The sequence below is a fragment of the Porites lutea genome, chromosome 6 (genome assembly GCF_958299795.1).
Source record: "Porites lutea chromosome 6, jaPorLute2.1, whole genome shotgun sequence".
Taxonomy (NCBI): Eukaryota; Metazoa; Cnidaria; class Anthozoa; order Scleractinia; family Poritidae; genus Porites; species Porites lutea.
In genome coordinates, this window is record NC_133206.1 from 25370098 (window position 1) to 25388122 (window position 18025).

General features: G+C 36.6%; 1 protein-coding gene across 1 annotated transcript in view; it reads left to right on the forward strand.

Moving 5' to 3' along the window:
- The first annotated feature begins 6627 nt into the window (after positions 1-6627).
- LOC140940135 (signal recognition particle subunit SRP68-like) overlaps positions 6628-18025 on the forward strand; it is a 53384-nt gene continuing 41986 nt past the window's right edge. The window contains exons 1-3 of the mRNA XM_073389032.1: positions 6628-6745; positions 15927-15993; positions 17433-17546. Of these exons, the coding sequence (XP_073245133.1) occupies positions 6640-6745; positions 15927-15993; positions 17433-17546 (287 nt within the window). The 5' untranslated portion in view covers positions 6628-6639. The remainder of the gene's footprint in view (positions 6746-15926; positions 15994-17432; positions 17547-18025) is intronic.

Consider the following 18025-nt stretch of genomic DNA (forward strand, 5'->3'; position numbering starts at 1 on the left):
CTATCCACTAAAGAAGAATCAAAGGCTGGCTACAAAACAAACAGACCATCTCCACGCGCCTTCACACGAAGCGCTATAAATTCGAGAATAATCGACGAATCCGCTCCAAATAACCATCGACTAATCTGCAGGTAACGTGTGCTCCTGCTTCTGGCTCACTTGCTCCACAAAACCCATCGTAAGTGCACAATAATTGCTCGCTCATCAACAACCACTGTTGACCTTTACGCTTCGATATGACCGCAAACGACCAGGTTTAATACGCGACGTGAATATTCAAGCTTAGCGACCGCGTTCGCGCAACAATGCAGCACTTGCTACGGGAGGGATGGTACTATTGCTTCTAGGTCAATCGACCGACCGAAGGTTCGCTGCGTTAGTTTTGACCAGAAAACAAAAGGCGATCGCGGGACCGTCCGTAAGTTTTCAACAGGGCAGCCCTGGTTTTCAAGTTCGAATTCTTCTAACGTTCGCTGTCTCAGCTGCTGTCACATTGTTCGTCCAACCGCTTGCATAGGTTCTTGACTCTACCAGACTTATTTGCTTAGATTAGCAACGTCTTACTCCATAATATGTTGTCCAAACTGGTGAAGGAGGACGAGAATTTTCCGCCCAGGAAAAAGGCAAAATCTGGCCCCCGCTATGCAGCTGAATAGAAGATACAGCTGAAGATATCGTAAAGTAAAATTTTTGAGCGCGATATCTTTTATTATTATTATTATTATTATTCTCAAAACTCAGAGGCCCCCAACGATGATTTCCCCCTAAATGCATTGAAAACACATTTAAGGCTGTCCAGAGTACTTTTTGATCGAAAAATGCATTCTAAACAGCGCTTACATAAATTTAGTCAGGAGGGCTAAAAGCGAAGCTAATGATTTATAGTTTGCTCATACTAAATATAAAATATATCGTGTAATGTTAAGCGGAGAAGGCAACGAGACAGGGCCACCCAACAACTGTTTCCTCAAATACTTTCAATTGAAAACACGTCTGTAGCTATTCATAAAGTACTTTTAGCTCTATAGAAATGCATTCTAAGTGGCGCTATAAAATTTGCATCTCAGTGTTCGGCCATTCTAGAGGAACTTGAGTCGTTTCGAAATGACGAGGAATTCAGAATTATTTTCCCGAAAATTTTTGATGCAATTTAACGTATTACAAAGGAGATAATTTTTCAGATACCTTCTTTCATCACATTTTTGAATCCGAAAATTTTAGGATTCCATTTTACTCTCTACGAAAAATAGCCTAACCCGCTGAGTGAAATGTGAAAAATTAAAAGTTGGATGCCCTTGACAAGAACTGTGAAAAACAACAATAGGTCTAATTGCAGCACACTTTCTTGTACATTTCCTTGCCGATGATTTGCATGACTGCAACGTGAAACGTCCAGAAAACTTCCTGGTTTTCACTTTTTATGGAGAAAATGTGGTACATGTTCTTGTTCACTTTTTCCACTGCCGCTCATTTTTTTTAGCTCCGCTATAAGAGGGTCTCAATGGGGTGGTGGCTTTTACGGTTATCGGCTAAAATTTGGGCTCTTTTACGGCTATCGGTTAATTTTTTCCAGTTACGGTTAACAAAAAAGTTAAAATTTAACTTCTTTTGTTTCAAAAGTTAAATATTAATTAACCTGTATTTTTTGTATCTTTAAATCAAAATAAAGGTCTTCGGATCATCTCGGGGAAAAATTGGAAAAATTTTAACATTTGATAGATCATACTTTTCATAAAGTATTTCACTTCTAATATTATTTTACACATAGAAATGTCAATAGTCAATTTAAAAATAATCTTTGTGAAAAAGCAAAAGCGGACACGCAAACGCCCAACTCAAGGCCGGGGCGCGACATTCATTACAACAGAAATGCCCGTTTTCACACTAGAGTCGGATTATTCGTGTGAGACGGGTTATCCGTTTGATGATTCGCGTCAGATAGGTAATACTTCTTAATTTGAAAATGGAATAGTTTTCATTTTGATTGAACAATCCGTCTGACTTTATCCGTTAATTTCGACGGACAGTTTGAAGACGGGATTATCCGTTCCAGATAGCCTGTGTACAGCCACCCCCTCCCCTCAGAAAAAAATGGAGAAGGGGTGTCTGTGGGGAGGGCGTGACTGTGCACAGACTAGTCTCAGACGGATAATCCATTTCTAGCTCTAGCGTGAAAACGGCCAATAACAAAATTTCCATGTCCAGTGCTTTTAATGATAGCGAAGGACTGTACAGAACGACTGTCTGCCGTTGCCTTGTCCGTAGGCCTCATTATTCCGCGCGGCTAATGCGTTTCGGGCCACGTGGTCCGAGCGAGTTCGCCACCGAAATGTCTTGCCGAGATTGCGTGGGAAGACGCCGTACAGGGACTAGGCCTGGCAAAGTCTACTGTAGCGTCAGAAAAAAACAGGGAAATGCTGTTTACCGGCAACGTGTTTTACAAACAGTGACATCTCGGCGTGATGTCTCATTAGTGTTTCGAAGGCACGATCTCCTGCAAATCACAAATATTAATCCCCAGCAAGAAGCCACACTTCGCTATGGAAAAAATTAGTTCTCCAAGAGAGTGGGGGAAATGGAGCCTAGGTCTTGGTCAACACCTAAAAGGCGCTTCGCCTAACGTGCGTACGGAGTCACACTAGCAGGGAAATAAAAAAGGCAACCATAAATGAGTTTAGTACCTCCATTAAAAGTAGCAAATCTAGGGAACAGTTTCTTTTACGGTTAACTCTGTTTTACTCTAATTACGGCTAACGGTTAAAATTTTTCAATTTTTACGGCTATCGACTAAATTTTTGGCCGTTTTACGCCTATCGGTTAACCCCATTGAGACCCTCCTATAAGATTCGTATCTGTTCGGTGCTCCTTGGGCAAATTGGATCTTTTTAAAAATTACAAGGGCTTCAATATTATTTTCCCGATTGATTGACCTGGAAGCAATGGTACCATCCCTCCCATAGCAAGTGCTGCATTGTTGCGCGAACGCGGTCGCTAAGCTTGAATATTCACGTCGCGTATTAAACCTGGTCGTTTGCGGTCATATCGAAGCGTAAAGGTCAACAGTGGTTGTTGATAAGCGAGCAAGTATTGTGCACTTACGATGGGTTTTGTGGAGCAAGCGAGCCAGAAGCAGGAGCACACGTTACCTGCAGATTAGTCGATGGTTATTTGGAGCGGATTCGTCGATTATTCTCGAATCTATAGCGCTTCGTGTGAAGGCGCGTGGAGATGGTCTGTTTGTTTTGTAGCCAGCCTTTAATTCTTCTTTAGTGGATAGTACCTACAATTTCAAAACTCAACAAAATGCCACTTACACCGGCCAGGAAAGACAAGGATACGTTCAGTTGAAGGTATCTTAGCTTTGTTTTGTTATATTTTGACTTTTAGACTATTTTAGTCCATGGGAGTTTCGACGACTCATCGCATTAATTTGTCCATGTGGATATTAATATATTCATTCAGTGACACATACTACGTCTGGGCCGCCTGTGGTTTCTAGGCCTCCTCGGTTTCATACGGGAACCTTCAAATCCCTTCTCTCCACTCCCTTAGTAAATTTTAGCGCCTTGGCATAGTTAGCGATACCGAGTTCACTTAATTTTAGCGACAAAGACTTCATAGTAAGCGACAACGAATTAAGTTTAGCGCCTTGATAGTTAGCGACAACGACTTCATGTTAGCGACAACGAAAAATTTAATGTTAGCGACAACAACTTCAAGTTGGCGACAACGAGTTTAATTTTAGCGATAACGACTTCAAGTTGGCGACAACGAGTTTAATTTTAGCGACAACGACTTCAAGTTAGCGACAACGAATTTGAATTTAGCGACAACGACTTCAAGTTAGCGACAACGAATTTGAATTTAGCGACAACGAATGTGAATTTAGCGACAACGAATTCAAGATAGCGACAACGAATTTAAGTTTAGCGAATTTTGAAACGTTCGGACGACCATACAAAAAGGGGATGTGGATTGGGGAAAAATTGTAGCCTGCCACGCAGGCTACTATAAATCAGTCATAAGCACATTAAACCAACCCATACAGGTAATCTACTCATCGATGCTCATAACATGACACATCTTTCCGGTTTCCCTAATTTTTCCAAATTCAGATTGAACGCCATTATGCTTCCATAGACCAACGCATTCCACGGAAACGACCTTAGGCGTCTTGTTATGTTCAGATTGGTCAAAATTTGACAGGTGAGTTCATGCGGAAAATTTATGCAGCGTCTGGAAACTTGCTTACTGATAGCTGGAGCTTACAGAGTTTTGTGTCATCTTGTGATGTTTTAAACTGGCTTTTTCTACTTGGTGTACAAAACGAAATACAGTTGCTATCAAGATTGTTCTGTAATTCATGGCTGGTTTGTTTATTGCGCTTTTTGTTGACAAATGCACCGCTTGTCAAAGTCATTGGAAATCCGATTTCGGATGGCATCGTTTTCAAAAATGAGCTTACTCACTTGCCCTTGTTTGAGGCGTAAGAGGGTTGAAAATTCTGGAACACTTGATGACCTTCAGAAGCAGCATCTCGACTGGTAAGCCTGAGAAATTGTTGTCTTTGATTTGTTTTTTTGTTTTTTCGGTTTCCTGAAGTCGAGCGTATGATTTATATGCGGCTTAAGTTTATACACGAGCAATGATCTAACCTACAATAGTATCAGGTTTAAAAAGCCTTTAGAAATTTTTTGACCGCAAATTCAAAAAGAAAATGTTCGGAAGATTATTTACTTATGATTTTGGCTGTAATCAGAAAGCTCTGAGCGGTTTTCTTGCCTCGAGTTCATCTTGAAAAAGAGCAAACACCGAGAAGCCGGCTTAAAACATAAATAAACTTATGCTTACCTGACTCATGATTTTCAAAGACACTTTACTCTCAATACTTCTCTTCGTGAATGAAAATTATTGTCTCTGTACATGTTTCACCGAATTATATTTATTTTATTGATTGTTAGTAGTCCCTCTCGCAATTTTTATCGCTGCACCGGTTGTATCCAGTCGAACATAAACATCTCATGCAGGAATACTCAAAACGCCGCGCGTAAATATCACTCGCTTTTAGAGATTACACATACCAAAACCATACACAGTTTAATAAATAAAGGGAAATAAAACCTAAATATAACAATTTATCTATCATGTTGAAGCGTAAATGGTAACTCTCAATCGCACTGCAAATTTGGTGCCTGTCAGAAGTGAGCCCCGTCCGGCTGGCCGAAAAGTGATTTTGGGAATTTGTTTATCGTTTTCATTAAAAGCCCATATTACCCTGCATATCACATAGGACCAGATTTTTCTAACTGAAAGTCCTAGCATTATAGAATTCTCTTTTATTCTTTTATTCTTCTCTTTTATAATTCAATGCCATAATTTCTTGTGCAAAGGAAGGGCGTGCTTTGATCGTCGTGGATATTGAATGAGTGCAAATTCTCTTGCAAAATTGTGAAAAACTGCAGAATTATAGGTTTAAATAGGGCAAAAAAGAACAAATTCTGTCCGAGGTCTGTATGATAAAAACAAGGGCCTCATAGTACTGTTTACCTGAGACGTGATGAGAAAAAGTATGTTTAAAAGGCTGGTTACACACCACCAGATTCGTCGCCAAGATTTACTAGTAAACTAAACTTGTCGAACACAAAAAATCCGGCCTGTTTTTTTTATTTTGGCCTCTCTTTTAGACAGAGGAATGCAACGTGTAAACTGGCTGCCACCAAGGACTATCATGGCGCGTGTGTTTCTTAAAATTATATTTCGGGGTTGTCCAATTATCCATAGTCTCTCAAACGGAGCAATGTTGGAGAGAGTGGTGAATGCCACATTATGATGCAACAGCTAATGCAAATACAATACACGAATAGGTAGGTCTATTTGTTTTCCAGGCCTAATCTACTGTGATCGAACATGATTGCTATTTTTGGGTATACAAGTAAGACTATTTAATAACTCGATGTAAAAGCTGTTTCACTCTTGGACTGTCAAATTATTTTTCTCTAAAATCACTTAGCCTTTGCCTCAAACGTCAAATGAATGTGCCCTGATCTGTGGATTACAAGTTTATTGTTTGATTTAAATTATGAATTTATTAACGGGAGCTTCGCTTTTAGCCCTGGCTAAATCTATATATTAAATTGAAAACAGTAACTGATCCTTACGGCAGGAAGAGTGATAGAAAAAATAAAGAAAGAAAACAAAAATAAAGTGGTGAATTATGTTTGCCCGATATTTCGGTTTGCAACTCAAACCTTCAACGGGAGCTAAGAAAGGAAAATGAATACAGATAAAAGCGTGAAAGTTACATATGCGAGATTTGAATACATAGCAAAGAGAAAATGATAGGGTAGTAAAAAGATTAATGTCACTAATTAAGTTCATCACCTCTATTTATACCATAAGGTCCTAAAGTCATAGCTTTCTCAATGAGGTGAGTGAGCCTCGCGTGCCTCTAGAAACCTAGGGATAATAGGGAGAGGGCATGATCTCAGGCTACTAGAAACCGCTTGCTGCTGTCAGCCTGCTGTTCTGTAGAGACAGCCAACCTTGCCCCCAGGGTCTTCTCGTTCCCTGGAAACGAGGTTGACGTCTGGGTACGAGTCTGATATATCCCAGAACACTTAGCGTTTCTTCCTTTTCAACATGGCGGTGGAAGGTGAATCAATTCATGTGGACTATGAAATGGAAAACAGTGCGGACGAAGCAACAAAGGAACATGAAAGTCAACAGATTTCATTAACTTTAGAAAGTATCCTTTTTACATTTGTAGCAAATGTTTTGTTATACTGAAGTTTATTTATAGTCTTCTCATTAATGGTGTTTTATCAGCTAGCTACAGGTCTCTGCGTCTTCCCACGGTACTGACGTGTCCTCATTAGAGTCTACTTTCTCATAATGATTACCCAATTTATTATATTCAAGATAACTTATTTTTACTTGTTTTCGAGTTTGATAGGATATTTATTGAAATCAACGTTCGAAGGGCTGGCGTATCAACCATGTTTAAATACTGTTGTTTAAGTTTCTGTAGTTACTGGTTTGCCGCTGACGTCACGGTGCCCATGCCTCTATTCATGACATTTTTGATAACTTTTTGAAGTAAAATAGTATGAAATAATTGCTGCTTGCGTGACAAACAAATGGGGCTGTGCAGAAATTGTACCTATTATTGTTTTGTCAACCGATGTGGGTGTCCAGTCACAGACACTAAGGGCTAGTACTTATTTATTATTTATTTATTTATTTATCAGACAACGATCGAATAGTATCCCATGATGCACCTCGTTTCATGTTATATTATCACTGTGTACGTGACATATCATGACCAGTAATCTTCACAACGCGCGAAATGAACATCGCAGTGCTTGATGTGGATGGTTTCGAAACATGTCGGTCCAGCAGCTTCGTGCTTTTGAGATTATCGAGTTGGCTTATATTCACTGTGCTTTAAAGGAGAATTCAGCGTTACTTTGACTAAGAAGGGTTTTACACGGGTTTCAATGATCTGTCGAGAACTACTTGTGCGCTCGGTCGCAACTACAAACACAAAGTATGAGACTCGGCAACTGATAAGGTTCACTAGGAGAACTGAAAACCTTGAACTGATCTAAAAAGTAGCTCCAACAAAACAGCCGCTATGCTGTGAAACTCATTACCAAAGGAGGATTTATTACAGCATCGCGCTCAAAGGAGCTCAGTTTACAACAGCGGTTACAAATAAAATTTAACCTATTGATGCAACAAACAATCCTCCAAACCACAATCAATCCGGTATTGACTCAAGTAATCTTCAAGGAAATTTCCTGGCCAGAATACTGATCTGTTCTTTTGAATAAATAAAGTTTTGTGTTATTTCTTTTTCAAATTCTGAGCAGGCTTGTTTAACATTGTGCCACTTTCATGCTGCGTGGCACCTTTGTTGCAGGGTTCCTATCTCACTGAAACCCATGGCATTATTCACCGCTCCTTGTTCTTATTAAAATAATTATAGTCAAATTCCTTTTAAAAATAACCACTTTGAAAATACAAAGTGATTGCTTCGGCATAAAGTGCTCTTGAAAGCACCCAACAGATTGTAGCCTTCAGCAGGCTTTACACATATATTATCACACATGGCGTTGAGATGTGATAAAAGATACAAAATTTCAGCCATCTTTGGTCGATAAAAAAGTCATAAAAAATGTGGGTACTTCTGGGTACTTCTTAGCCTGTACAATATTGAGGACTTCATTTTGCTGGCTGAGGTCCACATTTGGGAGACTTCATCATAATCCAAAAAATCGTGAAATTGTTGTGGGTCACTGAATACTTTGTGATGCGAAGACTAAGCGCAACAATGATTTTAAATGTTTCTATGTGAAAACTTCGCTCTTAAGCCATTGCTAACCGGAGAAATCATGTCAAATAACAAAATAACACAATTTTCTTACTTTTACTGGAACACAAATGAGAAAAAAGTTGACGAGAAAATGATCTTATTTCACGATGAAATCTGCCATGACTGCAATATTGCGTGATGCTTCTGGAAAAATGCATCATGGGATACTATTCGATTGTCGTCCGTTTGTTTATTTATTTAAATAACAAATAAGTACTAGCTCTTAGTGTCTGTGACTGGACACCCAGGTCAGTTGACAAAACAATACTTGTGCCCAAAACTGCTGAATCATCACATATACAGGCAAAACAACTAGAGGTGGCTAGTTATTTTAGTTCCAGGCACTTTGAAAAAGACAACTAAAGATAATAAAACCTTCAGTGAAAGTTAATTTGAGTCTCTTTCTCACTTTCTTCCCCGCTTTAGTCACAAAATTGCCAGTTTTTTTTGAAAGGAAATAGTTGCTTGCATAGACTGTGAGCTGTTGTCCTTCTTTCCTCAGAGCCATGCCCAGCGAGCAAAAAAATAAATGGTAAAAAGAAGAGAGGTTACGGCAGAGAGAGGATAAAGGACAACTGCAGAAGTTTTATTGTACAATTTGAAATTACTGAATAGGAATAAGAATAATCTTTATTATGCTATTATCAATTTTTTTAAATTAACCACAAAATTATAAGATTAATATACTGCTCATGATGAACAGAATAGACCTTTGAGAGGACATGAGCTTACTGGCAATGAATAGTCTGTAAAAAAACCATGTGCTTGCAAAACAAAATCATTCTTCAAGGCACTTACATTGTGTAGTGAGTACTTCTAATCGGCACATGAACTTTTTGTCACTGTTTTTTATGTTGTATAAGTGCTTTAGAATGAGTGGTTGGTTCAACGGGCACAGGCACACTAAATCTTTTACAAATACGGTTCTAGGACTATTGTAATTTCAGGGGTTTCATTAAGAATTGCAGTAGCAGGAGAATAGTGTAAAGTAGCAGGAGAATATTTTGAAAGAGCAAAGCCCTTTCCCAGAAAGAGCTTGAAAATGAGCCTGAAAATTTTGCATTTTAAACCCTGCTGAGATGGCTTTTCACATTGTCGGATAGCAAATTTTATTTCCCGTAGCTGCCGAAGAAAAGCACTGCATACCTCTACATGGTTTCAAAAAAAATTTTCTTTGAAATAACAGGCATATTGTTAAAATATGATCAACTTCTAACCCTGTTACACATTTCTATAGTTGTGACATGTAGATCTATCTTATTAAAATAATACCAAACATACCAAAGAGTGAAAATGAAATAATTCTCAATATGCTTTAACTTCAATTCAATATTGTAAGGATGTTTTCAATAGTGAAAGCACGAGAGGTGAGAAACCTTTCCCGCCTCTGTCTTTGACACATGTGCTTGCACTAGATGGAACACATTTAAACAAATACTTGCTCTCAGCGCAAAACATTGCATGTCTAGTTTAATAGACTATTTTTGTTGAGTATCGATGAATCTTTCTTCTTTGTTTTCTCTGCAGTTACAATTTATAATGTGCCGTTTTAGAAGACATCATTAAAATATAAAAATCTCAAAATTTGCATTTGCTTCATAGTAGTTTGATACTCTGTCATTTATATACGGTAGACATTGCCAAATTTATTTCCATAGCAGTTCACAAAGAAATCGTTCTTTTTATTCATAAGGGGACTTGATTCTTATCGCTTAAACATTTCTTGTAGTAACTTTGCCACTATGATTTGTTCATCATGTACTTTATTTTGGTTCACGTTTTGTTTCATTAGTATTTACTTGTTTAATAATTTTTTGCGTGCAAATAAAAAAGCGTTGAGCATACAGTCAACTCTCCATGCTTCAGGAAACCGTCTAATACGGTCTTTATGTATTTGTTATTTATTTAGGAATGTAAAGCAAGTGGCTAAGCGCTAAAATTATGCATTTCTGGGAATAATTTCTTTTTACATGATGTATCCAAGTCAGATTCGTCTGAATAAAAAATAGCCATTCTTCATTGAAATTTTGCGGGCGAATTATCTGTATTTGACGGAGAATTCTCCGATCTCCGATGCTTAATGAAACCCCTGAATTTCTTGCCAAGATTAAGCACACTAATGTTGTAACGAATTTACCATAAGATGAAATTTAAAAAATGCCAGTTGTTTTGAAATTATGCAAATTTGTGACATTTCAATTAAATGTTTACGTAGTAAAAGTGACCGATTTGTGTTTGCATTTTCCCATATTGTGATTTTCAATGTTTAATACTATCAATGATTAAAAAATATTCATTACTAGTAAAACTCAATCAATGCATTAAGCAATTAGGAGTGGATAGAAATGGAAAAAAAATTAATTTGGCTTAAAACCAATTTGAGGATTATCATAAGTCTAAACAAAGCACGTTTCCTGTAATATTAATTAATTATCATTTCAAATTTTACAAGCAATATCCACTGCCCATAGTTGGCAGTTAGCTAGTCGAGGCAAGTAGTGGTTACTCATAATAATTTATATATTGATATATATAGCTCACAAGGAAGACTAGAGAGAAAGAGCAAAAATAAATTAAATTAAGTTTACAATAATGTGTATTTTAAAGTAAAAGAAATGCAAATGTAAGAAGTTGAGTTTTCAAGAAATTTTTGTTATTAAGGCGGGTAAAGTAATACAATTATTTTCTTCTGTAAGTATTTGGAGTAAAGCATCATGGACATTGATCTTAAAATTTATTTTTGGACATGTGACGCATTTCACAAGGTAGACTTTTCCAGATTTTGACACCATGTCTTGAAAAAGACCAACGTGGTACTTTGTTTGTTTAATTTTGATTGAATGTTTAACATAGTAATCATCTCTTGTAGGCGATTGTGTACTATGAGAAGAAATACAAGATTGGGCAGTAAATAAATGAGATATGTCAGTAGGTGTTAAGCTGTTAGATATGTCATGCACTGCATGTAGAATAGCAATGGTCATTTAAAGTAGAGTAGATATGAAGGAAGAAAGTTAGAGGACACGAATTTGGTACTGCATAAGAATTGTGGTCACCGTAGAACATGAGGTGGACATGATATTTGAAAGACCATTCCTTACTGACGCAAGCACCTTACATTAATTAATTTTATGTTTTTTAAGTAACACAGTATAATATCCTATTTAACCTTTCTAAAAAGCCTTAAGAACATCAGTCTCATATTCTCCTTGTCATAACAGTGCATTATAAAACAGAGTAAAAAGAAAAAGGGAAGTAGCAGGTATTAAAACCAGTCCCTTTGGCTCCGAAAGTTACCCGTTACTGCATATATGAGAAAAATAGAAATGGTCAAGTACATTCATTAATTTATTCATTCATTCACAGACGATAGCATAAAGTGTTACTATCTATAAGTCAGTAAGCTCAAAAATAAATAGATAAGTAACAAAACTAATTACAAACCTTTGATTGTGGGAGATTGTTTGAAATTAAAGCATAATTGCCTAGAAATCATTGGAAATTTTCACTTTAGATTTATAAACTGTAATAACGATTGAACTATAATCTTTTCCCAGTTTACGTTTAGTCTGAGTTTTCTATGTACCATTAGGCAGTTAGTAGTTACTGTGTAACCTATGCCTAGGTGCACACTGACCCCTTAAGAATTTATCTCCTCCTCATTTCTTATCCTCTGTAATCTCTATATAAGCAACCTAGAGTTAACACTCTAAGAGTGTCTTGTCTCTTATCTAATCTCCAAGCAAGCAAGACTTCTTCTTGTTATTCATCCACTGGCCATGGAAATTCCCACGAAAAACACCTAAGGGCTGTCAATCAAAAGAGCAGTTTTTATTTCCGGTTGAAACAAAGCACTGTCATTTCTCTGCCAATATCTTATCTTTTGCAATGTTTCTTTCTTTCTGATAAAGATCACAATATGAACCAAAAATCAAAATTTTATGAAAATGTTTCATCTGAAGGTATTTCATTAACCTTATGGGAAGTTGTGTCTTAAAATAATTTATCAGAGTAGTGAGGCAAAAAGCATATGGCTTGGCACACGCTACTGGTGTACACGAGCGTAACACCGTGCCTTATGCACGATTCGTGCTCAAGAAAAGGCACGGTTTTTGTGCCAAAGCACGGGAAAAAAACATGCAAAGCCACAGATTAAGCACACTTAAGGCACAGTTAAGGCACGTTTTAAATATTGCTAAGGCACATTTTAGGCACAGTTTTGGCACAAATATTCCATGGTGGGCACTTTCTTGAAAATCTTTGTAACCCAACGTGGAAAAAAGAACAAACTTGGTATGAATTATAAAAATAATTCGGATCAAACACGATACAGTTAGAGGTATAGAAAGTGAAAGTTTTGAGCAGTGGCGAAAGTTGGGAAAATTAAAGTATTCTTTGACAGTCCGTGTTTACTCTAAGGATAAAGTGGAAATTCACATGCGATATATGGTCTGAACCTTTTAGATTACCATGCAATTTTATAGAGCTTTCTTTTGTTTCTGAAGGAAATCGTGAAAGAAAGTTGAAGCCATAATAACAAAAGCAAAGCTTAAGAAGTAAGGCGCAAAAATAGCCAATAAAAGTAGTAGAAAATACTTTTTGCGATCGCAGTAAAATTGGCCTGAATTTGCATAATAACATGAAAAGTGGTAATTTGAAACCTTCATGCCAACGCGTGTTGTTTTTTTAATGAAAAATGCAGCTGCTTTTTAAAAATATTTCTCTAACTTAAAAGGTAGAGTTTACACTTAGTAGTAAAAGAATTCAAGCTGCTTGTTTGTTTTTGTTTTCTGGCTCTGTTAACAAATTAAGCTTTGATCTTATAATAATCAATGAGATGTGCATGTGACAATTTTGCTTCAAAACTCATTGGTGTGCAATCAATTTTTTTGTTTTCATTTTATAAGTCATATCACGAGTAAATTCTTTTTTTTGAATGCAAATCTGCCCTCCTGAGAACATCAGTGAAATTCTTAAATCGATGAAATTAAATCAACATGTAATTGAGCTGAGCACTTATTTAATTAAATATGCTAACCTGTTTAAGATTCCAGTTTGTTGTTTGTCGGGGTTTTCCCTGCTGTCTCTAACCATATTCTGAGTCATGCTATTTCTTATTAGGGGATAAAAAGGTTGTCAGACCGTGTTTCTAGACTTCGCAAACCTTAAAACTGACATAATTGCTGTGGGCACTTTTCTTTCGCTGTGGAGCTCCATAGGCTGGACACGATTTTCCAAGTGACTCAATATTTTGGCCCAACTTGTACACTGAGATTAGGCACAGTCTGGGCACGACTTAGGCACAAGTAAGGTATGCTTTTCAAAACTAAAATGCACACTTTATCCACATCTTATGCACATTTTAGGCACAAAATCTTTGTGCCAAAGCACACTCTAGAATCCAATTTTTGGTCCAAGCACGGTTTACGAATTTTTATGTTAAAAAGTGCTTTCTAACCTTAGATATTTGATCTTAGCGTAAAAATGGGTTTCCCGAAGTCTTAACAGTTAGTCTATAAGGAAGGTATAACTTGTGAGCATTCCAAAAATTTTTTTTTCTCCTCTTAACAACAAAAGAAAGTCAATCAAAACCAATCTTTTAAATTGACATTCGCACTGCACAGAGATCGGATGTAGACAAAACATCTTTCTAAAAATGCCCTAAACTTTAACTTTAACTTTGTAACTTTATTTGATTTTACCACAAAAATAATACAAATGACGATAAAACAAGACAATTACACAAAAGCAAATGAAAGTGGCGTGGAAGCCCAAAAAGAAACATGATGAGGCTTATAGACATTGGGTTCCTTCAGTGTAAAAATAAAGTTAACGGTAACAGTAAGGCCAGGATCGAAAGTAAAATACAATGAAGGTAAGTATAAATTAACTAATTACATAGACTGACTTGACAAAATATAAAGTATGGTACATGTAACAATAAGTATAAAAATAATATCTTACATGTGAAGAAAGATAACTATTTACTACAAGATTTATAACTAATAATTCATATATAATTTTTTCTTCAATTTCGTTTTGAATAAGTGGAGAGAATTAGATTCTTTAATATCATTTTCTATAGAGTTATAATAAGTAGGTCCTTGGAAACTGACAGAAAATTTACAAAGGTGTTTTCTACAAAAAGGAAGGTAAAAATTGTTCGAGTATCTAGTGGCATACTCCATAGCTATGGACTTGTTTGTTTAAAGAAAAATAATTGTTGAACATTGAAGGCAAAAGAGAATGGTTAAGAGCAGGGCTGTCATTAAGAGCTGGGGGCCGGGGATTTCCCCTGGTCACTATGAGTGTGACCCCCGGCTACTTTTATTGGAAAATAGAAGAAAATTAGAACCAAAAGAAACTCCTAGGTGTTTGATTCGCCGCCTACTTGTTGTATTTACCCGGCCACTCGAAATCTTAACGACAACCCTGTAAGAGAAAACATAAGTTTACCCAATTCTAGTTGTCTAATATCGGAAAGTTTTAGTAGCTCTAATTCTTTGAAAATAGGGTCTGAATGAGAATCAAAAGTTGATTTAGAAATAATTCTGATAACTCGCTTTTGCAAAGAGACAAGACGGCGAAGATTGGTTTTGTACGTAGATCCCCAGACAATAATACAATAATGAAGATAAGGATAAACTAAACAATAATAAAGAGTTTTTAGACTGGGTTTAGGTAGAAAAAATCTTGCTCTATTAATGACTCCTATTGATTTCGAGATTTTACAAGCTACTTGAGAAATGTGCGGTTTCCAAGACAGATGTTCATTGAGGACTACACCGAGGAAGACCGTTTCCTTAACCTGTTCGATTCTCTGTTAATTTATGCATATTTGCATTGGAAAATGATTCCTTTTCTTTCTAGGCTTAAATAACATAAAGTTTGTTTACATCAGGTTTAAGGAGAGTTTGTTTACCTTAAACTAAGTGGATAATTTATTAAGTTCGGAATTGAGTGAGGCTGCCAGGTAGACAGGATCTTTGTGGGACATAAATAAATTAGTATCATATGCGAATAAAATCTGCTCGACAAGCTTTTTGTCGGGGATGTTCAAGCGAAAGTGTAAAATTTGCGGAAGATGTATGTTGTTTTGCCATTATGTTGCCATTATGTTCAGTTAGTACTCATAAGTCACTGACCTCTCTGGAGAAATTTTTCCAAAGGACTGTTAATGTAATGTGAGCTGTTAAAAAATGGTCCCATTTTGAGCCATATTTTTCATATTTTAATTTTATTTTGGTCTTACAACCAGAAAAAAAATATTCAATGAAAAGTTGTTTATAAACTGTAACTTCTTGCCAAATATCGATGCAATCTGAGTTTTGATAAGTTCATAAGAGCCAAATGATGTGAGATTTTTAGCAGTGTACACCAGTAGCATGCATGCACCAGACCATATATCTCCTCTTAAAAATAGTGCATTCTGCTACATCCTTTAAGGTCTTTTATTCAATGCTCTTGCCAACTTTGCATTTTTATAAAATAAATACTTGAACCTATGCTAATATTCATGTTTTGTTTTGCTTAACTTGTTGTTCATATCAAGTTCTACCAATCATTAAAGATGCACAGGGGCAACATGGACTTCGACATGGAGACTATCAAAGATACAGGTATAGCAAGCTTTTAATTTCATATCATATAGGTTGGGTACAACTTGCATGGCATAAATTACATATGGATTTTATGGAGTGGCCATTTGTTACATTACAACAACAACAACATCAACAACAACAATATAAACTTTATTTTCACTTGAATTTTGGAGTAGCTAGTGAGCTAATACATTGTATTATTGGATGTTATTAGTTCACTTTCTTGCACTTTTGACACTAAAAATACCCATTTTTCGATAGACTGTGAGCAGTCTTTCTTTTGCTCAAAAGTTTGTGAGCCAGCACAATATGTGAGTATGTGAGCCACGAGCAGCGAGTTGTGAAGGGCACCAGTAGATAGGCCGGTCTATGAAGTGATGATGTGCATCTGCCATCAGTAGCTCATCAATATCAGTTGGAGACCTGGCCCATGCTTTAAATGAATTTGACCCTTCACAGGATTTTGAGGAGTAAGGTAATTTCATGGGCACGTATGTCATGACACGGCATGCAATGTCATGGATATGTGCATATTTATTGAGTAAAACAAAAAGTATCACTGTTCCTGCATAGTACCTTTGTTTGTTACACCAAAGCCTTTGTTTTAAGATGTTCGCTATTTATGTCACAGTAAAATTAGTGTGCGAAATGACATGTGTGGAGTAGCACACATGCTACACTAGTACAAAAGTCTCAACCCACAGTTAAATAGCATGTATGGAAAAAATGAGACGGTGTTCGAAAGATAAAAAACTATTTTCAAATGGCATATGAAAACTTTCAAATGAAAAACTTTGTGCGTTTGACCTGAAAAAGCAGAGGTAAAAAATAGCAATAATAGTCACTGATGTTTATTTTAATGCAAATCATACTCACTTTCTGTGTAAAATTTAACTGCGGTCTACAATTTTTAATTCAAAATTTGAGAAATGAAAATCCATGTAACAGAAAAGATTCTTCTTAGTTCTGAAGAAATTGACTCTATGCACTGCATAACCTACGCATAAGAAAGAAAGGAAAGAAAACCTCTGTTGTTCAAGCAAACTCTAAGGTTACGTTTCAAGTGTTTGGCCTATCAATACTTATGCAATATTGGATACGGTTAATTAGCCGTCTGCTTTTATGCCAAAAAATCACTAGACTGTGAAAGACTATTCTCTCTGGCTTTGGTGGTAGTTTCTCTTTTTTGGTGCCTCTCCCATCTAGGGCCTTTAATAGTCTCGTGCGTGGTCATTTGCGTGTCTTGCGCGTTTCGCTTGACAGACTAAGGAAAAAGGTGAATAAGTAACATAAACAGCAAGTACATGTAGGCAGAAAATGAAACAGCTAGGGATTTCTGTTGATTCTATGTTTCTCCTATATTGCTGTAAAACTAGCGGTAGTACCTAGGCAAATTTTGTGCCCCTGACACTTACTAACAACCTTCCTATTATAATCATATTTTCTGTAATTTCAAGGCAATACTGTCAGCGTAGGCTGAGACGATTATACAAAACAATGAATTTCCAGCATGGATCTCGCCATTCATTTAAAGCAAAAAAAGTGACACAGGAGTTACTTAACGATGTCAAGTAAGTATAGTAAGGTAGACTTTAAATAAGGTAATATCTTTCAAAATTAGCTTTCTTAATTGTGGAAGAAACAAATGCTTTTCATTCAACAAATTGTACAAAGGGCTAGTGCTCAAAACTTGTTATTCTCTCTATGACCCTTAGTTACTTAGTAGAAAACTTAGACCGCGAGCGGTGGTCCTTTTTTCCTCATTGCCACGGGTGGCGAGCAAAAAAGTGAAATTATACAAAGTAATGGTAGAAAGGAGGAGAGATTACGGGAAAGGAGGTTTATTGTATTTTGAACTACCGTTTCAGTGAAACCGAAATTCGCGATTGACCAGCTGCTTGTCAATCTGTCAACAACAAAAACATCTGAGTCACAAAGAAGTCTAATTTTTAGGGACTGGATGCCAGGATTCCATATTGAACAGGAAATAATAGAATATTGAACAAAATGCAGCCAGTTGTGGTTGTGGTCAACAACAACAACAACAACA